The sequence below is a fragment of the Vipera berus genome (genome assembly GCF_964194415.1).
Source record: "Vipera berus genome assembly, chromosome: 1".
NCBI classification, from domain to species: domain Eukaryota; kingdom Metazoa; phylum Chordata; class Lepidosauria; order Squamata; family Viperidae; genus Vipera; species Vipera berus.
In genome coordinates, this window is record NC_138202.1 from 94,423,263 (window position 1) to 94,444,657 (window position 21,395).

Sequence of the window (21,395 nt, forward strand, 5' to 3'; positions counted from 1 at the left end):
ACTTCTCAAGCAGGAGTTCTTGGTTCAGGAGGGTCACCAAATTGCATAAAGACTCTGAATATGGGAGTGCAACTCCACTGAGAGCCAAAGATGGTGGACGTTTTTCAGATTTGGATCCTTGGAAGTACAAATCTCAAAGCCACCCAGTCTTGCCAGGGTTACTTTAAGTTGAAGTCTGCTCTTTTACACCCAAACTCTTACAGCCTCCAGACACTGAGAAAAGACAGAGACTGCATCATTTTCCGGGCCAGGGACAGAGATATGCAGCTGATTCCTCAGCTTACTAATGGTACTTAATTTTGTGCTAACACAGCAGCTTTAAGCACATGTTAAACAAAAGTGAAAGTGTGGAGTTCTTAGGCACCCCACAAACTAGGAGCCTAGTCTGGACCTCTGTCCCCATCCTCCAACACCAACTGGAATGGCTCTGGAGAAAGAACTGCTATAATACTAAGCTTTCCATTCTCAATTCCTTGAGCCAATTCAGAAAAATACAATGAGTGGTGGTAATGATGGCTACTGAGAGATTAAGAGGAACATATTCCCTCCCGAGTCTGAGCAATGCCATCTCAATGCTACATTCTGGTCAGAAATTAGGCCGAATGGAGGGTGACAATAATCTTTTTTCTCCAGGGTCCTTTGAAGCTGTAACCAAACCACCTTCTGCATAACTTTCCCTAAAAAAAACAACAACAATGCAGCTTTGGGCCTCGGTGGCGCAGTGGTTAGAATGCAGCACTGCAGACTAATTCTGCTGACTACCAACTACCAGAAGTTTGGCAGTTCGATCCTAACCGGCTTTAGGAATACTAGAACCATTCCCTTTTAATGGTTCTATGTAAATGTTGCTTTACACTTGTTCAGTTATGCTTTGCAGAGCTTTATATTTAGGGCAGCAGAAAAACAGAATGAAATAAATATAGTAATTTTAAATTTAACAATATTAAGTTAACATCATGTACATTTAAGATGGCTAAGAAAAATATTACTATTGGTTGGAAAGAGTCCAAGGACCGTAGGGATTAATAAGAATTTCCCCTCCATTCCGTTAATAATTGGAACCAGAACTAACAATATGCTCCTTACTTTTTCTAAGAACACATACATCAGTCACCTTATTATTATTATCCTTCCTGCAAATCAGAATGAAACAAAACAAGGATACTAAGTTAGCAAAAGAAAAAAAGACGGTTAAATTTGCTCTGAACTTGTTCATGCCTGCTTGTATGTGAATGCATTTTGTTCTCTCCAAATAACTTTGCTGCAAGTTAGACCCTTTCCACTGTGAGCCATCAGCGTTGGAGGTACATTTGCTGAGCATGCATGTATCCACCTGTGCACATGTCTGTGCAAACACATTCACATGCTGAGTGCAAGCTGGCACACAGCAACAAAGTTCAACTTAAGTTAACAAGTGCTTTTAAATCTGGAACAAAGGCCAATAAGATACATCTTGGCATAAAATTTACATATTTCTGCTACCATTAAAATTATTAAAGAAATACCATTTATTTTTTATTAATTATATTTATATCCTATTTCCCTCCAGGAGATCAATGAAGTATATAGTTAGAGGTGTATGCAGGGGAAGGGGGCCAAATTATAAGATTAGTGTTGCACAACTGTGAGGCAAACTCTGCCTTTTTTTGTATTGGTGAGATGATGTCGCATACATGTACAAAAGGACAGAGCTTGTGGCACAATGGCATGATGCTTTTATTTCTTTTGATAAGCACTTCCAACCCTGCAAACTTGTAGATAGTTCTTAATCTCTTCAATTTTACCCCTACAAAAAGATTGAGATGGACTAGGCTGAGACAGAGCTGCAATCGTGGAATGCATTTCATGGCTGAGGTAAATCTATGTTGTAATTTAATTTCACTCTTTCTTATAAAGTTAAATCCCTAACTTTAGTGTTCCATGCATTCTTCCCACTTTGTCAGGTTATATGGTATCCAACATTTTAGATTTAGTATAATGTTTACTATACATGATATTGTACTAACTTCTGACAGCTTAAACTTTTTGAGAGAGATGTTGCTTGTTTGTAGTGACTGCAATCCAACATCCCATGCATATGATGTTATACATTTTGGCATCTTGCAAGGTTTTTCCAACAGCATTCACTACAATGGAATATCCGCTGTCTTTCTGTGCTGTTGTGCACATCAAGAACCCATTTAACTTCCCACTCTGCCTGGAACAGGCTCCATAGATTTGGTCTTTGAGTCACCACGAAGAGCTGCAGGGAGAATGTGAAGCCAGTTGGATGTAGGATGATGGATCAGTATGCTAGGCAATCACTGGCAAGGTTACTCAATGGTAGTTACACCACTGATGAGCATAAATCAAGAAGCTTCTTTTTCAATAGGCTTCTCTCAATATATACAGATTTCTCTTTAGGAACATAAAGGGGCTGTTTATCCATATTCAACTGTTCCACTATTTTCAAACTTTACAGATCTGTTGGTTGCAATTTTTTTCATTAAAACTAATCTCTCTTTCCCACCACTTAGGAAATAAGATCCAATTTTCAACTTTCCTTTTTATTTCTTGCCTAACACTCATTCACACAAACTGGTTTTCTGGAAGCTATATTGTACGTGAGACATATTTTGACAAGTTATACAGAGACATGCATAGAAATGTATATGAGAGCACTCTTATATCCTTTTCCTGTACCCTACCCAAGTTAATTCATACATTCTTAAAATACATTATCCCTCTTGTATTGCTACATTAATCCCAACTGATTTCCATTTTATTTGTAGTTTCTCAACTGGCCCGAGAAAGATATCAAAATCAATTAGAGATGTACAAAATTTTAATTCAACTTAATTTCAAGACATTTTGAGCATGCAACTTTGTGAAATACCCAATTTCAAGTATGAGACTGTTGCCTCAAGCATTAACCAGTCTGCCTCAAACTCAAGGCAAATGGTCCATTTCATCAGGAACACTCAGAAAAGAGCTGTGAAAATAATGGTAAATCTGGATTGGTATATGTGGGGGGAAATAATCCTTTTCATGCCTGTATAATTTAGGATTAAAATATTAATACCCACATTTTGAAATCAATGGTATAATGGTAGGGAAAATGACCTTGTAATACTTTCAGTCTAGCAAGATTGATGTTAACCTGTGTGATAGTCCAGACAAGAAGCACAATCAAGAATACTAGCTCTATATTCATTGTAAGTTTATTGTAACAGAATCTTGCAGCATTGAAAGCATTTCTCCCTGGTTGTCCCTTCTGTGGTTCTTCCTGTTTCCCAATGCCATTTTCCTACCATTACATAAAATATCTATGAAATATTATAATAAAGCTAAAGCTCTGATTAACAACCTGGCTGCCTGTTCTGGATTATATCAAATTATATAAACTTTCCAACCACCTCCACTTATGACTGCAATAACCAAACCAGGAAGTTATCAAAACATGAATAATTGTATGTTCAAAATTGGTATGTCAGTCGATATTGCTAAAAAGTACATTGCTGAGAATCCCTGTACCTCCAAAATAGTGTGGTATCAATAGCAAAGCTATGATTCTGATCTTATAAAAGGAGGGAAATATTCTTCAAAACAATTCAATCAAAATTGAGCTGGAAGGGATCTTGGAGGTCTTCTAGTCCAAACCCCTGCTCAAACAGGAGACCCTATACCATTTCAGATAGGTAGCTATCCAGTCTCTTCTTCAAAACCTCCAGTGATGAAGCACCCAGTGTAATGTATGGGTCTAGTTACAGTACAAGAACTACAGGAGGCGCTGTTGCTGGACAGCGCCGGAAAGGAGCAGCACTGGCGGGAAAACCACAGAAGCCTATTGGCTGACCACCAGGCGGGAAACCAAGGTTTGAACCTATTGGTCAGTGCCCACCTATAAGTGACCCAGGTAACCCCAGTTCCCCGGTCTTTTACTACTACGACCTGCCATCCAATAAAGATTCTGTTGCAGCCACCGCCTATGCCTCTCATTCTTCTGCGATTTAACAGTGGCGACGCGGATGGGAATTACACCCACAACCTCTGACAGCAAGCTATTCCACTTGTTGATTGTTCTCACTGTTAGGAAGTTTCTCTTTAATTCCAGGTTGGTTCTCTCCTTGATTAGTTTCCATCCATCCATTGTTTTTTATCCTGTCCCCTGGTGCTTTGAAAAAGAAGTTGACCCCTTCTTCTTTGGGGCAACCTCTCAAATACTGGAATACTGCTATCAGGTTCCCCCCCCCAGTCCTTTTTTCTCTCTAGATTAGCCAAACCCAAATCCTGCAATTATTTTTCATATGTTTTAGTCTCTAGGCCTTTAATCATCTTTGTTGCTCTTCTTTGCACTTTTTCCAAAGTCTCAACATCTTGTTTGTAATGTGGTGACAAAAACTGGATGCAGTATTCCAGGTGTAGCCTTACTAAGGCTTTATTAAGCGGTTCTAATACTTCACTTGATTTTGATTCTATGCCTCTCTTTATACAACCAAGAATTGTATTCATTTTTTTTGTCTGCTGCCACACAAGTTGAATATAATTCATGCAGACAGTTGAACCAAACAGTCTGGCTCTCAAATCTGGATCCTGAGTCATCACTTCTCTATTAACACTAGGTTAAAATATCCTAGGACTGAACAAGATGTAATGAAAAAGAGAAATAGAACTCAATGTCATTCATGTATTACTATTTCAGTCCCAATCACAAGATAACTATCTCATAAGCTTGATGTAAATATTAAAAGCATAAGGGATAACACTGATACTTATAGAACCTACTGTCAGAGCAAAATGATAATCCCATTTTTATCTAGTTTTATCTTCTAGAATAGGCCATGTACATAAGGAATGAAACCAGGATAGCACAGCATAGCAGAGCAGAGCAGAGCAGAGCGTAATGTAGCATAGCATAGTTCTTCCAGTCCCCAGTTAGAATCTGTTCAGAAGAATACTGTGGTTGATCTACCTGAAACATCTGAGAGATCTCCTAAAACCAATAGGGTTCCATTCTCCCTTAGGATAGGTGTGAACTGAAATAGGATCATTGCCAAACTGAAAAAAGACCTTTCAATAATGAAAGTAAATGTCCATTTATTTACCTAAAATATTTGTATTCTACTTCAGGTTAAGAAAATCCTACCTTTTTTCTATTTAAAAACAATATAAAATCTTATCTACTTTTATACTATAGACATTTCTGTAAGATGAATGTTAGCTTTCATAAAATTGTCATTTTCATTAATGGATAATACATATATTGGGGTTTTTATTTCGGGTTTTTATACTATTATTTATTGTTTTAGCTCGGGCCTCTATTTAATTCTCTTTTAACTTTTGTACTTTGTATTTTATATGTGCCCTGTTCACCACCCTGACTCCTTCGGGAGAAGGGCGGTATACAAATATAATAAACTTAAACTTAAACTTAAACTATATTACTGATAAATGGATTGTTCTGTTCCATCATTAATATTATAAACAGTACTTATGTTTAAATTATCCATATTTTTTTCTCAAAATTGTCATAAAAGACTACAGTATGTCTGCAAACAAAGAATTATGTCTGTAATTCTTCTCTCATTACAGCTCCAGATTTATTTTATTCCATGAAGGAAGAAAAACATCTGCTTTATTCCAGAACAAATTATCACTAAGGAAGAGCAATTATGACTGGGTTGTATCCAATACTGGCTATCTGCCAAGAAAAAAATAAAATGCTGGTCTAACAGATTTCCCTTCCCCTTCAGTCCTCCCCCCCCACACACACATCTGTTCTGAAAGCTTGGAGGATCTCTAGAGTAGATCCAGAAGGCATCTGTGGTTATAAGTAGAAGAGATCACATGAGTGCAAATCTCCTTCACTAATGACTGTAATCCACTTTTAACCATTGTAAACATCAGTTTGTGCACATAAAAAGTTTGCATCCAAATGGTGCATTTATTTTCTTTGGCTCTTCTACCTCATTATGTATTTTTAACCAAAATGGGTTAAAAGAACTTTGTATATATTCAGGTAAAAAGTCTTAGCATGTAAGAGTCCTGAAGGAAAAGGAAGACAAACACTTATTTATAATTAATTTACTTTCCATTATTGAAACTATGATATTGAAATAAGGAAAGTCAACTATAATTAAAGCAATGACACAAAATGGTAACTGTAGCTCACTAAAGGGAATTTAGGAATACTAAGCACTGTAAGAGGTTAAAAATATTAAAATATTGAGATAAACATTTGATATATTTTTATAAAATTGAAAGACCGTCAGCTCGCTATTTCCCATGCAAATTAAAAAAATGTACCATTTTTGACTGGAAAAGTACAATTCAAGAAGAATCCTAATTTCACCTAGAATGCCCTGCAAAGGTCTAATATCCGATATGAACTTGTACTTTATAATTAAATAAATGCCAAGTAAATCATTGAAAGAAATGTCAATCCCATCACTGGCAGCTGCTTTCCCTTCTGAAGGGGAGGGAAGAGTAGGAGTAGGGCATCAAGTAACCCCTACAGCAGTCAGCAAAGTCACTAGTGGGAAAACAACAAAGGCCTTTCCATGCAACTAGCACAGATGTGCCCAGAGCCAAACTGTCAGAATCAGTTAAGATGACAGCTACTCACAGTTGATTATTTCCTTCTCACAGGTCACTGGGTGACAAGCTGGGTCACCATGCTTTGTTGGCTGCTACAGTTCTCCCTCAACAACATCTATTCAATTTAAATAAAGGTAAGTTGCTCAATTTAATATAATAATGCAAACAACTGCATCCTCACATTGTGGAGGTGGGGGGGAGAGAGGAAATGAAGCACAGTTTTGTACCATCTTGAATTAGTATTTCTGTGGTCCTGAGAAAGGGAGAGAAAAAAATGGATTTAAATTATCTAGCTCAAACAAAAAACTAAGTAATTTTGTCAAGATGCATGTAATGAAAGCTAATTTGTCCCCAATTCAAAGCTTTAACCTTTAGAACATTTAGATAGCAAATAAATCATGAGGAAAACCTTAGATTTTCAGTCAAAGGAATCTTTCTGTCATAAATTCTTCACAAAGTAAAATAAAGGTCAATAGGCATGTTGAAAAAAATATTAAAACACAAACATCTGTCTGCTACAGTTTAGAAAGCAAAGCAATAATGCAAAACATTTGCTTTTAGTTAAATTTAAATTTACAGAAATTTGTTTACCCAGCGGGAATACAGAAAATAGGTGGCCAATTTTACTAAAATCAGTGAAACAAACAAACAAAAAAAGTGGATGACATTGAGGGCAACTCAATGAAATAACAAAAAAAAAAAAACAATAAATCTGTTAGAAAATAGTGTTCAAAGAATAACAAAGGCTTTATTTTAAGCAGGAAAAAATACCTTACAAATCTTATGCCTTGTTCCTAACATGCTTCATTTGGAGTCATCTCCTGTGCTTTTATTTTATTTTATTTTTTATTTTAATCCCATTTATATCCCGCCCTTCTCCGAAGACTCAGGGCGGTTTACAATTTAAGCACAAACCAATGTGCTTAGCAATAGCCTTCATTCTATGTATATGCCTGCTTATTAGGGCTTTCGCCCCCCCCCCAAGCGGCATTATTACAAAGTCAGCTTATTGCCCCCAACAATCTGGGTCCTCATTTTACCTACCTCAGAAGGATGGAAGGCTGAGTCAACCTTGAGCCTGGTGGGATGCGAACCTGCACTAATTGCAGGCAGCTGGTGTTACTTAAGGAGGCATTAGCCCACTGCTCCACCAAGGTAAGCAGTAAGTAGAATCGCAACAAGTACAACAAATAACTAGACATTATAGTACAACAAATAATTAGACATTATAGATAAAAATCAGTGGGCATAACGCTATTTCTATTGAATCTTCTTGGAACCTAAAAACAGTTCTTGAAGATCAAGGAACTTTCTGAATTATTGAATGATTTGGCATGAAACATCTCTGAAAAGTTTTCTGATGTTTATCTCCTCACATTAGAACCCCCCCTTTCAGAAACTTCCCTGATTGTGCCTTTTATTGACAGAAGGGGCTGAAATAGAAAGGTGTGGGAAATGCCCGTTGCTCAAGAACAGTAGCATACTGTATAAGGTCACTTTGATTGAAGACAAAATGCTGAAAGAGTCATGAAAAAATATGTCCCATCCCTTAAGTCCTTCTTTATGGCAGAGTCCTTACTAGTGTCAAATTAGAATAATAAGAAAAAGCATTATTTTGCCTCCCATCCCCTTAGGAAAAAAGAACCAACAGAATATTTTCATATTTAGTATTACAGATCTTCACTTTTTACTCATTGCCATGAGTAAAGAAGAAATAATATGACAGGAAAATATTTTCCTTTACCGTACTAATTCATTTTGGGTCTTATTTTTCATGAGTTATATTACTCCAAGATTTCAAAAAAAATTTAGAGTGAATAATATTATCAGTCTGGGTTATATTAAAATATAGAAAAATAATATAGGATGCATCTTCTGCAACAACCGTCCCCAACCTTTGCAGCTTGGCAGCCTGGCTGGGAGGGTGGAGAGGGAAACTAAGTCGTGTGAGTGGTGGACCATCGCACATGCCTGTGCGCACACAGCCCTTGCATGAGTGACAGGCCAGCACGCAGCTTGCTGGTCATGCATGTTGAGCTGTGCACATGCATGCATGCTCCCTGGCCAGCCACTCATACTGCCCAATTCTGAATAGGCCACAGCCCAGTAGTGGGCCACGGTCCAGGAATTGGGGACCCCTGTTCTACAAAACTTAGTGAATCAGCTGATTCTTTAAATGAAAAATTTAAGATGTTACAGGAATATTGCTTGGAGCTAATGAATCAGAGGTGGCTCTTGGGATAATAAGAGTTCCTTCTTCTATTACACATCACTTACCTCTACAATTTTTAATCTGTTAGCACTGGCTGGATTTCAGCCCTGGATTAAAGCCAAAAATGCTCTAAAATTTACTCTCAAAATCTGGTTCTAATCAGAATTCTAAATACAGGTTGCAATGTTATTATCTTCTACTGGCCCAAAGAGAGTTGGAAGTCAATGGCTTTTTTTCTTTTTCTCTTCCTACCCCACATTTTCTCTTTTTCCCTTTTTCTTTGCCCTAATTTTCCATTACTTTTTATTTTCCTTTGCATCTTAAAAAAAACCAATTCTAAATACAGGTCCAGAACATCCCAGAGCTGTTTTAATCACAGTTGGCCTCAGTCATATATAATACTGATCTGAGAAACAGGGTCAGATGTTCATAGGTCCACAGATTTTTTTTTGGTTCAACTGTCATTAATGTGCATATAAACTGTTGTGGAAGGATAAAGAACTGTCATTTTGATTGAACTGAAGGAAATTACCATTTGTGACTTTGCACCTTATTTTGGATATAATATATAGAAGCTGAGATAATGCACAATGTAATAGTACTTCTTGTTTCAAAAAATAAGAGTTGGGCACTGGACATCACTTCAATTAAAGAGGATCCCACAACCTGCAAGCACAATGTTAAGAAAAGACAGTGATGATGTACCAAGATTGCCATATTTGTTCGCTTAGAGCAATTGTTTCTCTTTTTATCTAATGTTCTATTTCTGTTTTCTTTTAATTGGTGAAGCCACTTACAATCACTTTGATGTTGGGCAGTCTAGAAATTTGATAAATAAACAAATGAATATTTGATTTGCCTCTTGTTACCTTCCAACTTGGTATCTAATTATAGGAGAGGTGCGATTCGTCCAGGAGAAAAGGGTGAGAAGAATAGATCAAAGGTCAACAAACTCTACCTATCAAGGTTTTTCCTAGAATTGAAGACTATCTAACTCCAGAATCATTGAAGAACATGTAACACGGCATAGCTTGTGCCTGCCTGCCTGCCTTTAAGACTGACATTTGTCATGAAATTTTGGCATACAGTTGGCCCATTAAAATTTGCATTATTAAATCTAAATTTATTTATATATTTTTATTTATTAAAAGTACTTATATGCCTACCCATCCCACAAAGCAATTCTAGGAGGCTCACAACAACCAATGAAAGGATGAATAAAACAAATAAAAGAGGAATAAAACCAGGCACTAGAGCAAGCAAACTATTAGACTCATGACCATCTTAGGCCAGTGCTTGCGGGAAAAGCCAGGTCTTCACGCCCTTCTGAATGGCTAAAAGGGTAGAGGCTTCAGATGGGAAGTTATTCCAAGGGGTTGTAAGGGGGGGCGGGGCTGAGGCAAAGGCAGTTCCACAAATAATCTGTCATGTAGGATTTTACAGGTGATAATCACTCCTTGAACTGCGTGTAGAAAGTGGAAAACTGCAGCTCACAGAACAATGATGTAACTTGGGCAAACTGTGAGCAGCAGAATTGCCCATGCTGCTGCATTCTGGCCCACCTGCATCTTCTGACAGTCTTCAAGAGCAGCCCTATGTAATATAATTGCAATAATCCAGCCATAAATATCATAATGTAAGCTAGCAGGTACTCAGGACACTATTCCACAAATCATGCTCAAAAACTGATGGATACCTGAAAAGAAACAGAAACGCAATAGAATAGAATAGAATAGAATAGAATAGAATAGAATAGAATAGAATAGAATAGAATAGAATAGAATAGAATAGAATAGAATAGAATAGAATAGAATAAACAGAGTTATAAGGGACCTTGGAGGTCTTCTAGTCCGAGCCCCTGCTCAGGCAGGAAACCCTATACCCGTGGTGGCGAACCTATGGCGTGCGTGCCACAGAGGGCATGCAGAGCCCTCTCTGTGGGCACGCGTGCTGTCGCCCAAGTCCTAGGCCTTCAGCTGGGTTTTATAAAACCTTTTCACTTTAGGCCTCCACCACTGTGTACAAAAAAAAGGTTCAATCAATCAATCAATTTCAACTTCTCACGGAGAAAAAAAGATTTCGCAAAGTTGGAATTGATTGATTGAACTTTTTAGTCCCACCCATTCTGCCGTTACCACGGCAGCCACACCCACCCAATGGGCCACGCCCACCCAATGGGCCACATCCACCCAATGGACCATGCCCATTCAGCACCCCACGATACATAAGTGGGTTTTGGGTTGAAGTTTGGGCACTCGGTCTCTAAAAGGTTTGCCATCACTGCCCTGTACCATTTCAGATGAATGGTTGTCCAATCTCTTCTTGAAAACCTAGTGCTGGAGCATTCATGGATCCTCTCTGAGAACTGAGATAGCAGTACAGATTTTTGTATACATATCTATTATAAAATTCTTCACGTCAGTCTTGAACACTTTGAAACTGATATTAAGAAAGTTAGGAAAAATATACATATAATGTAATGCTGGGTTTATTTCAGCAAAGTTCATATTTATGTAATGTGAAACTAACAACCCTTAAATAGTTTCCATAAGTTTATTATGAAAACTGTAAGAAAGACATATTTAAAGAATAAATAGAACAGAAGCATTTAGTATTATTTTACGTAGTTAAAATGAGAATTGAGCGATGCAAATGTTTTTGCTTATTAATTGCAAGTTTTTATTTTACCTTTTAATGCAGTAATTTCATTGCAAATCTGAATTAAATGCATAAATGCTATTCTCTTACAATATTCAATATAACCTCCATTTAAAACATCCAGGGAATTTACAACAATTTATTATATGAATCTAGAAAACTGTTATTTCATATAGGTAGAATTAATAAATGATAAATACCATAAATTATTCACTTTATGGAGTTATGCTACAATTCATGCATAATACGTAATGATACTTTGTCCTCAGTGATAAATGTAGACATCAATCTTTTTTATTTAAAAAAAAACCTGCATAAATGTCACCTCCTTCCTCCCCCTTTCATTAGATTTGGTTAAACTCCATTTCTCTTTGCAAGCCAGAGGGCTTTTGAGATATTTCACTAAGATCCAGGAAATCAATCTTACATAAAACTGAAGGAAAACATCTAATGTCATTGAACAATAAATATCAACTCTGTCACTAGCTTACCTTTGAGCTGAGGCCTTAGGATGTTTCTCTTCCAGTTTCCTCACCAATGCTACTGTCAGCTGGCAATTCTCGCCTGAGGTACCTTTAGGCATTAAATGGGCATCCAAAGGTCTGGAAAGTTGTTTCTCTTTGCTGTTGCGGTCATTATTTTCTAAAACCTGTGGAATTAACATATAATGAATCATAATGCTTATGTTGAATAAAACTCAGCAATCATAGAATTTCAATATAAACCATGGAGAAAATACTTTTTTAAATAAAAAATAAATTAAAAAGTAGGATATTTCTATACTAAGTATTGTCTTTTGTATTGTTGCTCTCTTTTCTAGACCCCTATTTGTTAAATTGTAATATCTCCCTTCAAATTATTTTCCTCTGAAAAAAGCCAATTGCTCTGACCTCCCTCAGGTTCTGGTGTGGAAGAGGAATTTCTTCTGAGTTGTCATCTGTCTTTTGATGAAATACGGACTGGACCTCTTGGGTGGAGCATTTGATCTGGAGCGCCTCTTTTACATTTAATTCTTCTAAGTAAGTTAGGACAAATTCAGGGTAAGCCTATAGAGAGGAATAAAGGCAGAGTCATTGCACAAGTCTGCGATTCATAAACAGACAACCAGCAATGTGCTAGTAAATGTATAATTTATTGCCAAGGATACTCTCTGTGGAAACACCAAACAACTGACATGGTACAACTCAACTCTGCTCTCAGTTAGCTCACAAAATTCCTGTAGATTTGATTCTCATGAGCCAATAAAGCTGCACTACCGCATATAACTGTCAAAGAAGAGATTCGTAGACACTATTTCCTAATTCTTCTTCTCATTTAAACAGATGGAAATACTTTTCCAGGTTATTCTAGACCAGGGGCGTCAAACTGCTGGCCGGTGGGCCAGATGTGTCATGCCAAAACTGCGCTCACCCCATTGCCGGCAATGGGAAAAAAGTCACAATACATCGCGACATGTCACATGATGTCGCAAGTTTGACACCCTTGTTCTAGACAAAATAAAATAAAAATGCAAGCTAGAAGCATTAAATATAATTGAACCATGATTTGGTAAATGTCATTGGTTTAAACAGTATTACAAACATATACATGGTTTACATCTCATATTCCACATGTAAGTTATTTTCTTCAATGTATGAAACCATCCCTGTTTTTTTACCTAATTAGCTTTCTTAATGCACAAGCTGCTTCTGCCTTATCATATTCACCTAACAATTTTTCTGTCCTGCTTTTGTTTGTTTGTTTTTCACATTTTCATCTTCCATCTTTAAATTCTTCTTTCTTACTGGTATATCAGAATCATATGCGAAAGTTAAAGTAAACTTAATTTATACTACTGAGAATTTTAAATTATTTATGTATTTATTCCAGATAGAATACTAAATTAGTATTCATACAATACTGAAAGACATATTTCATATTTGTTTCCCCTCCCATGGGGGGTGGGCTTTATGAGATGAGGAAGATGATGAGTTAATGTCAAATTCACAATATGCTATAGTACAGCTGGGCAACCACTGGTTGATGGGGCTAACTAGCCTATAAGGCCTATCAGATGACCAGCCCTTCAAGCAGCACCTTTCCTCCAGCTCAAACATTCTTTGACAGTCCTGCCCTTCCATTTCTTTAAGAAGGAACAGCTGGAAATGATTGTAGCATCCCCTTGCTTTCTTTCTTTTTTTTTAAAGTGCAGGTAGTAGGAATAAGAATTCCGAGTGAATCCATTATAAAAGTAGAGTATACGCTTTTAGCAGTATTCTTCTGATGTCACCTTTAGGAATGAAATATTTTCTGCTGTAAACGTTTACTACTGTGCCATTTTGAACTTTTTAGCAATTCATTGATTAAAAAAAATTCATTGATTACGGAACATATAGCTTGAAAAGAGACAGTAAATTCAAGGAAATGTAGCATTGCATTTTCTTATTTCTCTCCTTTCTTCTTCAATGAGATTAGGATTAGCTCATTAGAATAACATTTGTCCTGTTTCAAGACAGCTATCCTGCATTTCAAAGAATGTGTTTATTTATGAAGGATATATGTGTCTTTTTCTAATTATCTTGTTTTGTTACCAGTTGTAAAGTTATAAAATAGAGGTGTCCTATTAATACGTACATATGTTCAAATCACCTTTAATCAAAAATTCTGTATACGTTCTTGTGCCTCTTTGCTGTTGGCTCAACTGGAAATAAGAGACCAGTAACTGACTGTAACCCACTAGCTTTAGAAAATAAAATGATTGTTTGGATCTTCTCCACTTGTTGGTATTCATTGAGTAAGTTTTCCACCACAGCATCAAGTTAAACACCACCACTTCTCTTGAAGCTGGCACTTGTAGATATTTTTCAGATGAGAAAAATCCAGGGACAAGTGAAACTGATTCCCTGAAATCTAATGGTCAAGAGATGATACTTCAATTGCCAGCATCCAGGAAGAAACCATTTCAGATGCTACTATTGTATTGAAGTAGCTCCTCCACAGAAGCCAGGTGTCATCTGTAAGATGTGAAGAACGCTAATGGGTTAGAACTTTGAGGACTGCTTGATATTTACCAGACTTCAAGAAAACTCCTGAGAAAATAACACTGGATGTTTAAACTTGCATGAGACAGCATATTTCATTAATATCTGGATGAAATTTCTTAAAAAACTTATAAGTGAAAGAAATTAAAGATATAACAAAAAAGAAAATATGGCTTATGCTATATATTTTTTTACTTTTTATCATTACAAACCATCACAATTTACACTATGTCTATACATCAATTCATATCTTGTTCTTTGTTCTTTAAACATCTCATCGGTCTCTTTTTGGGATAGCACCAGCTTCATTCAGCCATGATTTACTGGTAATCTCCCTTTTTATGAATCTGTTTATTCTTTCTTCATATATTTACTTTCCAACGAGACTATTTATTTATTCTGTTTATATAACCAAACCGCCTAAGCACAATTCTTTTGTACTGATTGCTCACTTTCATATTCAATTCATATTCATTTAATATTAAATCATTATTGGCTCCATCTCTTATTGCATTCTCATATATACTTTCTAAAGAATTCATTCCTGCTGCATCACTTACTTTTACATTTACAATTATATATATATATATGTGTGTGTGTGTGTGTGTGTGTGTGTGTGTGTGTGTGTGTGTGTGTGTGAAATATTTGTCAAGTCATTTAAATATGCCTTGCTAATTAACTCTTTCTTTCCTATTTTGGCCTAACTCAAGGCTATCCACAGGATATAGTCACAACATGACAGCTCATTATTTGTGTAAATTATTCAAACTGCTAATAAAGAATTTTAGGGAGGCTGAAATGATCATTTCGAACTTCTTATGTTCTCATCAGTCAGTCATACCCTTTTTATCTGAGATTCGAACCTGGGCTGATTATATATTAGGCAGTTGCTTTAACTTCCTGAGCCACAGGTTCTTTCTCTATTAGCTAGGAAGCAAGGGAGATATATGTGTTAAATATTTGTCAAGTCATTTGAATATGCCTTGCTAATTAACTCTTTCTTTCCTGTTTTGGCCTAACTCAAGGCTATCCACAGGATATAGTCACAACTTATGACAGCTCATTATTTGTGTAAATTATTCAAATTGCTAATAAAGAATTTTAGGGAGGCTAAAATGATCATTTTGAACTTCTTATGTTCTCATCAGTCAGTCCCTAAAATTCTCCCTTGCTTCCTTCTCTTATGCATATCTATTTTCACTTCATTGAACAAACATTAATTCTTTGCAACAGAGTGCATATCACCCTCTAACCTTCACCCTCATATCCATAGTCAGCATTATTTATTTATTTATTTAGTTATATTTATATACCGCCCTATTCCCTGAGGACTCAGGGCGGTTTACAGGGAATTAAAAATACAAAATACAAAAATTAAGAACCAAATTAAAAAATATTAAATTGACCCTGTAGTCGATTAAAAAGAACCCCAAATTAAAATTTCTCCTCAGTCTGGGCCCGAGAGCTTGAAGAGCCAGGTCTTCAGGCCCCGGCGGAATGATCGGAGGTCGGGAGCAGTCCTCAGCTCCACCGGCAGCTGGTTCCAGAGGGCAGGCGCCCCCACTGAGAAGGCCCTATCCCTGGGTGTCACCCGCCGGCAATCTCTTACCGGCGGGACCCTGAGCAGACCCTCCCTGTGGGAGCGCACTGGGCGAAGGGCGTTTGATGACGGCAGCAGGTGTTCCCTCAAATACCCCGGACCCAGGCCATGTAGGGCTTTATAGGTGATAACCAGCACCTTGAATTTCACCCGGAGGGCAACCGGAAGCCAATGCAGCTCGCAGAGTAGAGGTGTTACATGGGAGTATCGGGAGACCCCCATTACAACTCGCGCGGCCGCATTCTGCACCAGTTGAAGCCTCCGAGTGGTCTTCAAGGGCAGCCCCATGTAGAGAGCGTTACAGTAGTCCAAACGGGAGGTCACAAGCGCATGGGTAACTGTGCGTAGGGCGTCTCAGTCCAGATAGGGACGCAACTGGCGCACCAGGCGAACCTGTGCAAAAGCCCCCCTGGTCACGGCTCCTATGTGATCTTCAAAATTGAGCCATGAGTCCAGGAGGACGCCCAAGTTGCGAGCCCTATCAACGGGGGGTAACACCTCACCCCCCATCGTTAGAGGTGGAATAACTTGGTTAACCCAAGATGCCGATATGCACAGCCACTCAGTCTTGGCGGGATTGAGACGAAGCCTGTTTCTCCCCATCCAGACCTGAACCGCCTCCAGGCACCGGGACATCACAGAGAGGGCATCGCTGGGTTGGTTCGGGGTGGAAAGAAAAAGTTGGGTATCATCAGCGTACTGGTGATACCCCACCCCGAAGCCATGAATGATCTCGCCCAGCGGCTTCATATAGATGTTGAACAGGAGAGGCGAGAGAACCGACCCCTGAGGAACTCCACAAATGAGAGGCCTCGGGGCGGATCTCTGCCCTCCCGTCAACACCGACTGCGAGCGGCCCTGGAGGTAGGAGGAGAACCACCGTAAAACGGTGCCTCCCACTCCCAACCCCCTGAGACGCCGCAGCAGAATACCATGGTCGATGGTATCGAAAGCCGCTGAGAGATCTAATAGGACCAGGACAGAGGAACAACCCCTGTCCCTTGCCCTCCAGAGATCATTCACCAGCGCGACCAATGCCGTCTCCGTGCTGTGTCCGGGCCTGAAATCCTCTTCATCTATGATCTTACTATTTATCAATATTGTTAACATTTTTTACTTCATTTTCATCATTTTTCTTGAATATTAACATGCATGGCATTCTAAAGGAATGGGTTTATATATCTCTATGAATGTGAGTTTGAAAAAAGCACTGTAGGTAGTCCTTGATTTACGACCACAGCTAAGCCCAAAATTTATGTTGCCAAGTGAAGCATTTGTTAAGTGAGCTTTGCCCCATTTTGCAACCTTTCTTGCCACAGTTGATAAGTGAATAACCAGAGTTGTAAAGTTAGTTAACATGGCTGCTAAGTGAATCTGGCTTCCTTGTTGACTTTGCTTGTCAGAAGGTCACAAAAGGTGATCCCATGACCCCCTGGAAACTGCAACTGACATAAACATGAGTCAGTTGACAAGCATCTGAATTTTGATCACATGACCATGGGGATGCTACAACAGTTGTGTGAAACATAGTCACTTTTTTCAGTGCTTGAAAGGTCACTAAATGAATTGTTCCAAGTTGAGAACTACCTGTATTACACAGACTTCTTGCTCAACTCTTCCCTTTTACATTACTGATTGCTGGGTCTTGGTGAAAATATGACAGAAGTAGTAAAGAACAGTTCCCTAAGTCAGCAGCTCCCAACCTTTTCTATACCCTACACCCCCAAAATGCTTCTGATACATTCTCACACCCCTTACAAAAGTTCAAAATAATGGCAACGAATTATGCATATACACTATAATATTGAAAAACCAAGTTTTCACATGCCCTGGAATATCGTCTCGCACCCCCGGTTGGGAACCCCTGCCCTACGTTAATGTTTCCAGAACTACGAAATCATACTAAGTCATTTAAGGCAATAGGCACCCGCTCTTCTATCAAGTTTTGTTTGATTTCTGATTTGTTCTTGGTAATTTTTGTTAAGGAGGCTTTGTCATTCTGCTTTTTTGGTAACTCCGCTGAGTTTCCAAGCTTCAGAGGGAAGATTATTTTTTTCTGTTCCTAAGTGAAGTGATGCCTATGCAAAGGTGTTTTCTTTTAGTCCATGTGTATATATGAATGTTAGGTAAGGTAAAGGTAAAGGTTCCCCCGCACATGCGTGCTAGTCGTTTCCAACTCTAGGGGCTGGTGCTCATCTCTGTTTCAAAGCCGAAGAGCCAGCACTTGTCCGAGGATGTCGCCGTGGTCATGTGGCCAGCATGACTAGACACCAAAGGCGCATGGAACAGTTACCTTCCCACCGTAGTGGTCCCTATTTTTCTACTTGCATTTTTACATGCTTTCGAACTGCTAGGTTGGCAGAAGCTGGGACGAGTAACAGGCGCTCACTCTGTTACATGGCACTCGGGATTCGACCCGCCAAACTGCCAACCTTCTGATCGACAAGCTCAGTGTCCTAACCCACTGAGCCACCGCGTCCCTATATGAATGTTACCATCTTATAAAATTTCTCTATCTGCTGAGGCAGGAAATATTAAATAAAAATTCTAGCTTTGTTTCAGCAAGTATTACTATGTCTTTCCTTTTTCTTTCAGCTACAGCTTAGAGTTCTCCCATTTTCTGGCATTCTGTGAACTCCAAGCTTAAATTCCTTTAATTTTTCATTCCTGTCTGCAACAGCTTTATTGATGTGCTTCTATGACGCACTCCACTCCTTCACTATAGTTCATGTGGTGGTTGTTTTTTTTAAAGGAAAACACTATTCAGTGAGGTATGTAATCCTGTAATGTAGTACAATTTTTAGTTTTTCCATGGAAGTAGGGTGTTTCTTCCTTTATTGGCATCATCTCCTTGGAAAGTGTTATTGCAATTGTTTCAACAGAATTACAGAATGTCTTTAATGCATCTGTGATTACACAAACACACACACACAAACATACCAGTGTGAAACTCAGAGATAGGGGTTATATCACCTTACATTACTTCCTAGCTTCCCTAATGAAAATTATTTAGTTCTTCCTGTTGTGTAACATAGCAGAATAGTAACTGTTATTGGTATTATTTGACAGCAAACTATTCTTTTTCATGCTATTGTCCAGGATGCAAATGCTGAAAAAACCTTTTGAGTTGGGTATTTTATTTCTTTATTCTTTAAAGATGATTTTCTTTTTTTGTTCCTTTGTTGATCATTTCACTCCTTTGAGTTTTACCTGCAGTTTGTCCTGTCAGGTTTAATCATAGCCAGACTTGTGTTCACTTACATTATATGTTTCTTTATGTTATGGTCTGAGGAGGCTGAACTATCAACCTCAATTAACCAGCTCAGGCTGTCTTAACAAATAGCAGGAGGAGGTAGGAGAGGATTCAAGTGACAAGGGGTGGGATCCTGACAGGACTCCCAGCCTCAGGACATGTTGGCAGTGTCAGAGAGCCAAGCAAAGGCAAATTAGCTCAGCTCCTTGAGAATCAAAGATGTCCGTGCTTAACAGAACCACACCTGCATCATTTAAGAACTGCCACTAGCAATGGCCTCTCTGTTGGAAACAGCTCACTAAGCTCAGAGCTGTGTTCCTGTGTTTTTGTTTTTTGAACGCTCTGTTCCTTGACTCTGCCCTTTGATCCACACTGGCTGACTAACTTCTTTGGTGTGTGACTGTGAGAGGGAATGAAGTTGGAAAAAATAGCTGCAGCCAGGCAGAAATGGTTTCCATCCCCATTTCCCTCATATGTTGATTCAGTCGCTCGCTGTTTTACTCACAAGCATCCATTCCAGAATTCCAGCTGCCTGTAATAACTTAGCCATGCTCTGACATTTTCAAGGACGGGGCCACATCCAGAGACAGCCTTATCCCATCCAGGCCCTTAGAAATGGGTAGCAGTAATGGGTAGCAGTAGGAAGAGAAGAAAAAAGATGAAAATATATGAAGATGGAGAAGAGGAGGTGAAGTCTGGAATTTGGCAACTATTACAAGCAGGCATTAGGACTATCAGTCTACTGCCAGGAACACAAGCTATAGTGAACAGTATATCCTGCTGGGAGTCCTGCTTGGATTTTTGCTAAGAGCTTGGTAGCAACTAGAAGAGGAATAATCATACTAACAGAGTACAACCCAACTAGTATAAGATCTTTTGGAAGGAGGTAAAGGCTATATGCCACTTTACAGATTTACAGACTTTTGCTTGAAGTAAGTATTCAAGGACTGAGTATTAAAGGCACACTTACATGGCAACATCACTTTGAAAGTCCTAGAAGGGTGAAGGGCAACCATCTATTATTGGGGAAGGTGTCTGCTGAAATAAAGCATTGTGTGCAGATTTGCTACGCTTCCGTGTGTCCAGTCATTGGAAAGCAAAGAACCCTCAGAGTGACTCCTGGATTGTCATGGGCCACATTTATAGTATCTTTCTGTCACTGCGGTTCCCTTTTTATGGACCTGTGCTGCATTTGTGTTATATGGCTTGACTGTGAATTGAACTCTAAACTGCCTGTGCTGCACTCAGCTTTCAAACCAAGACCTTGCTTCCCTGTTACTTTTCAAAGCTGGGGTGCACCTGCCCAAATGGTTCTCTGCCTGCCTTTGTACTTTATTACAGCACTATTTGTCAATAAACCACTTCTAAACTGAGCTTATATTCCTGATTTTTTTTTTCTGTTGTCATTTTTTTTATTTGGTTATTTGGTTTCTTCTTTTATTATAGATTTAAATTTTTTTTAAAAAAATGCATAATTATCTTAATACTCATTTTAGGTTCTCTCAATATTATTGTTGATTGGAACATAACATGTAACTATCACCAGTCTATGAATTCCTACTTTCATAGGTTTCTAGAACAACACAGATGACTCCAATTCAGACAGTCTGACATAAATTTTAGCCCTTCTGCTCCTAATTAAACTTTCCCATTCACTTCCATGCATGTATTGATCAAACCACTTGGCAAGATCAGAATACCTTAGTTAAGATTTATACTCCTACATTCCAGGTTAGAAGTCTCCCATTCACACTCCTCTCACATGCAAGCACATCAGGGATAGGATATGCATTAGCAGTATCACAAAGAATGTTTCATCAATTGCCTTCCTTGCTCCTGCTGTGAATGCCTATAAATAAAATACTAGAAAATTTAAAAATTTAGAATTCCTGGGCCTGTTCTCTAGATCAGTAGCAATAACCCTGAGGACAATCAATGACTTCATGACACATTACTCAGTACAAATAAAACCAATTAAAGCACTTTACAAGTGCTAAAGTCTGCTCAGAGGTTTTTGATCGCATGATCACACAAATTGCCCCCTGGGTCACCCAAAATCTCTTGTGTGGGTTATAC

At 38.3% G+C, this 21,395-nt stretch overlaps 1 protein-coding gene across 1 annotated transcript in view; it reads right to left on the reverse strand.

Annotated features, from left to right (window-relative positions):
* Positions 1-21,395, reverse strand: part of DCDC1 (doublecortin domain containing 1) — a gene marked incomplete at both ends in the record, with an annotated part of 278,965 nt that overhangs the window by 118,129 nt on the left and 139,441 nt on the right. The window contains 2 exons of the mRNA XM_081329080.1: positions 11,938-12,095; positions 12,337-12,492. Of these exons, the coding sequence (XP_081185206.1) occupies positions 11,938-12,095; positions 12,337-12,492 (314 nt within the window). The remainder of the gene's footprint in view (positions 1-11,937; positions 12,096-12,336; positions 12,493-21,395) is intronic.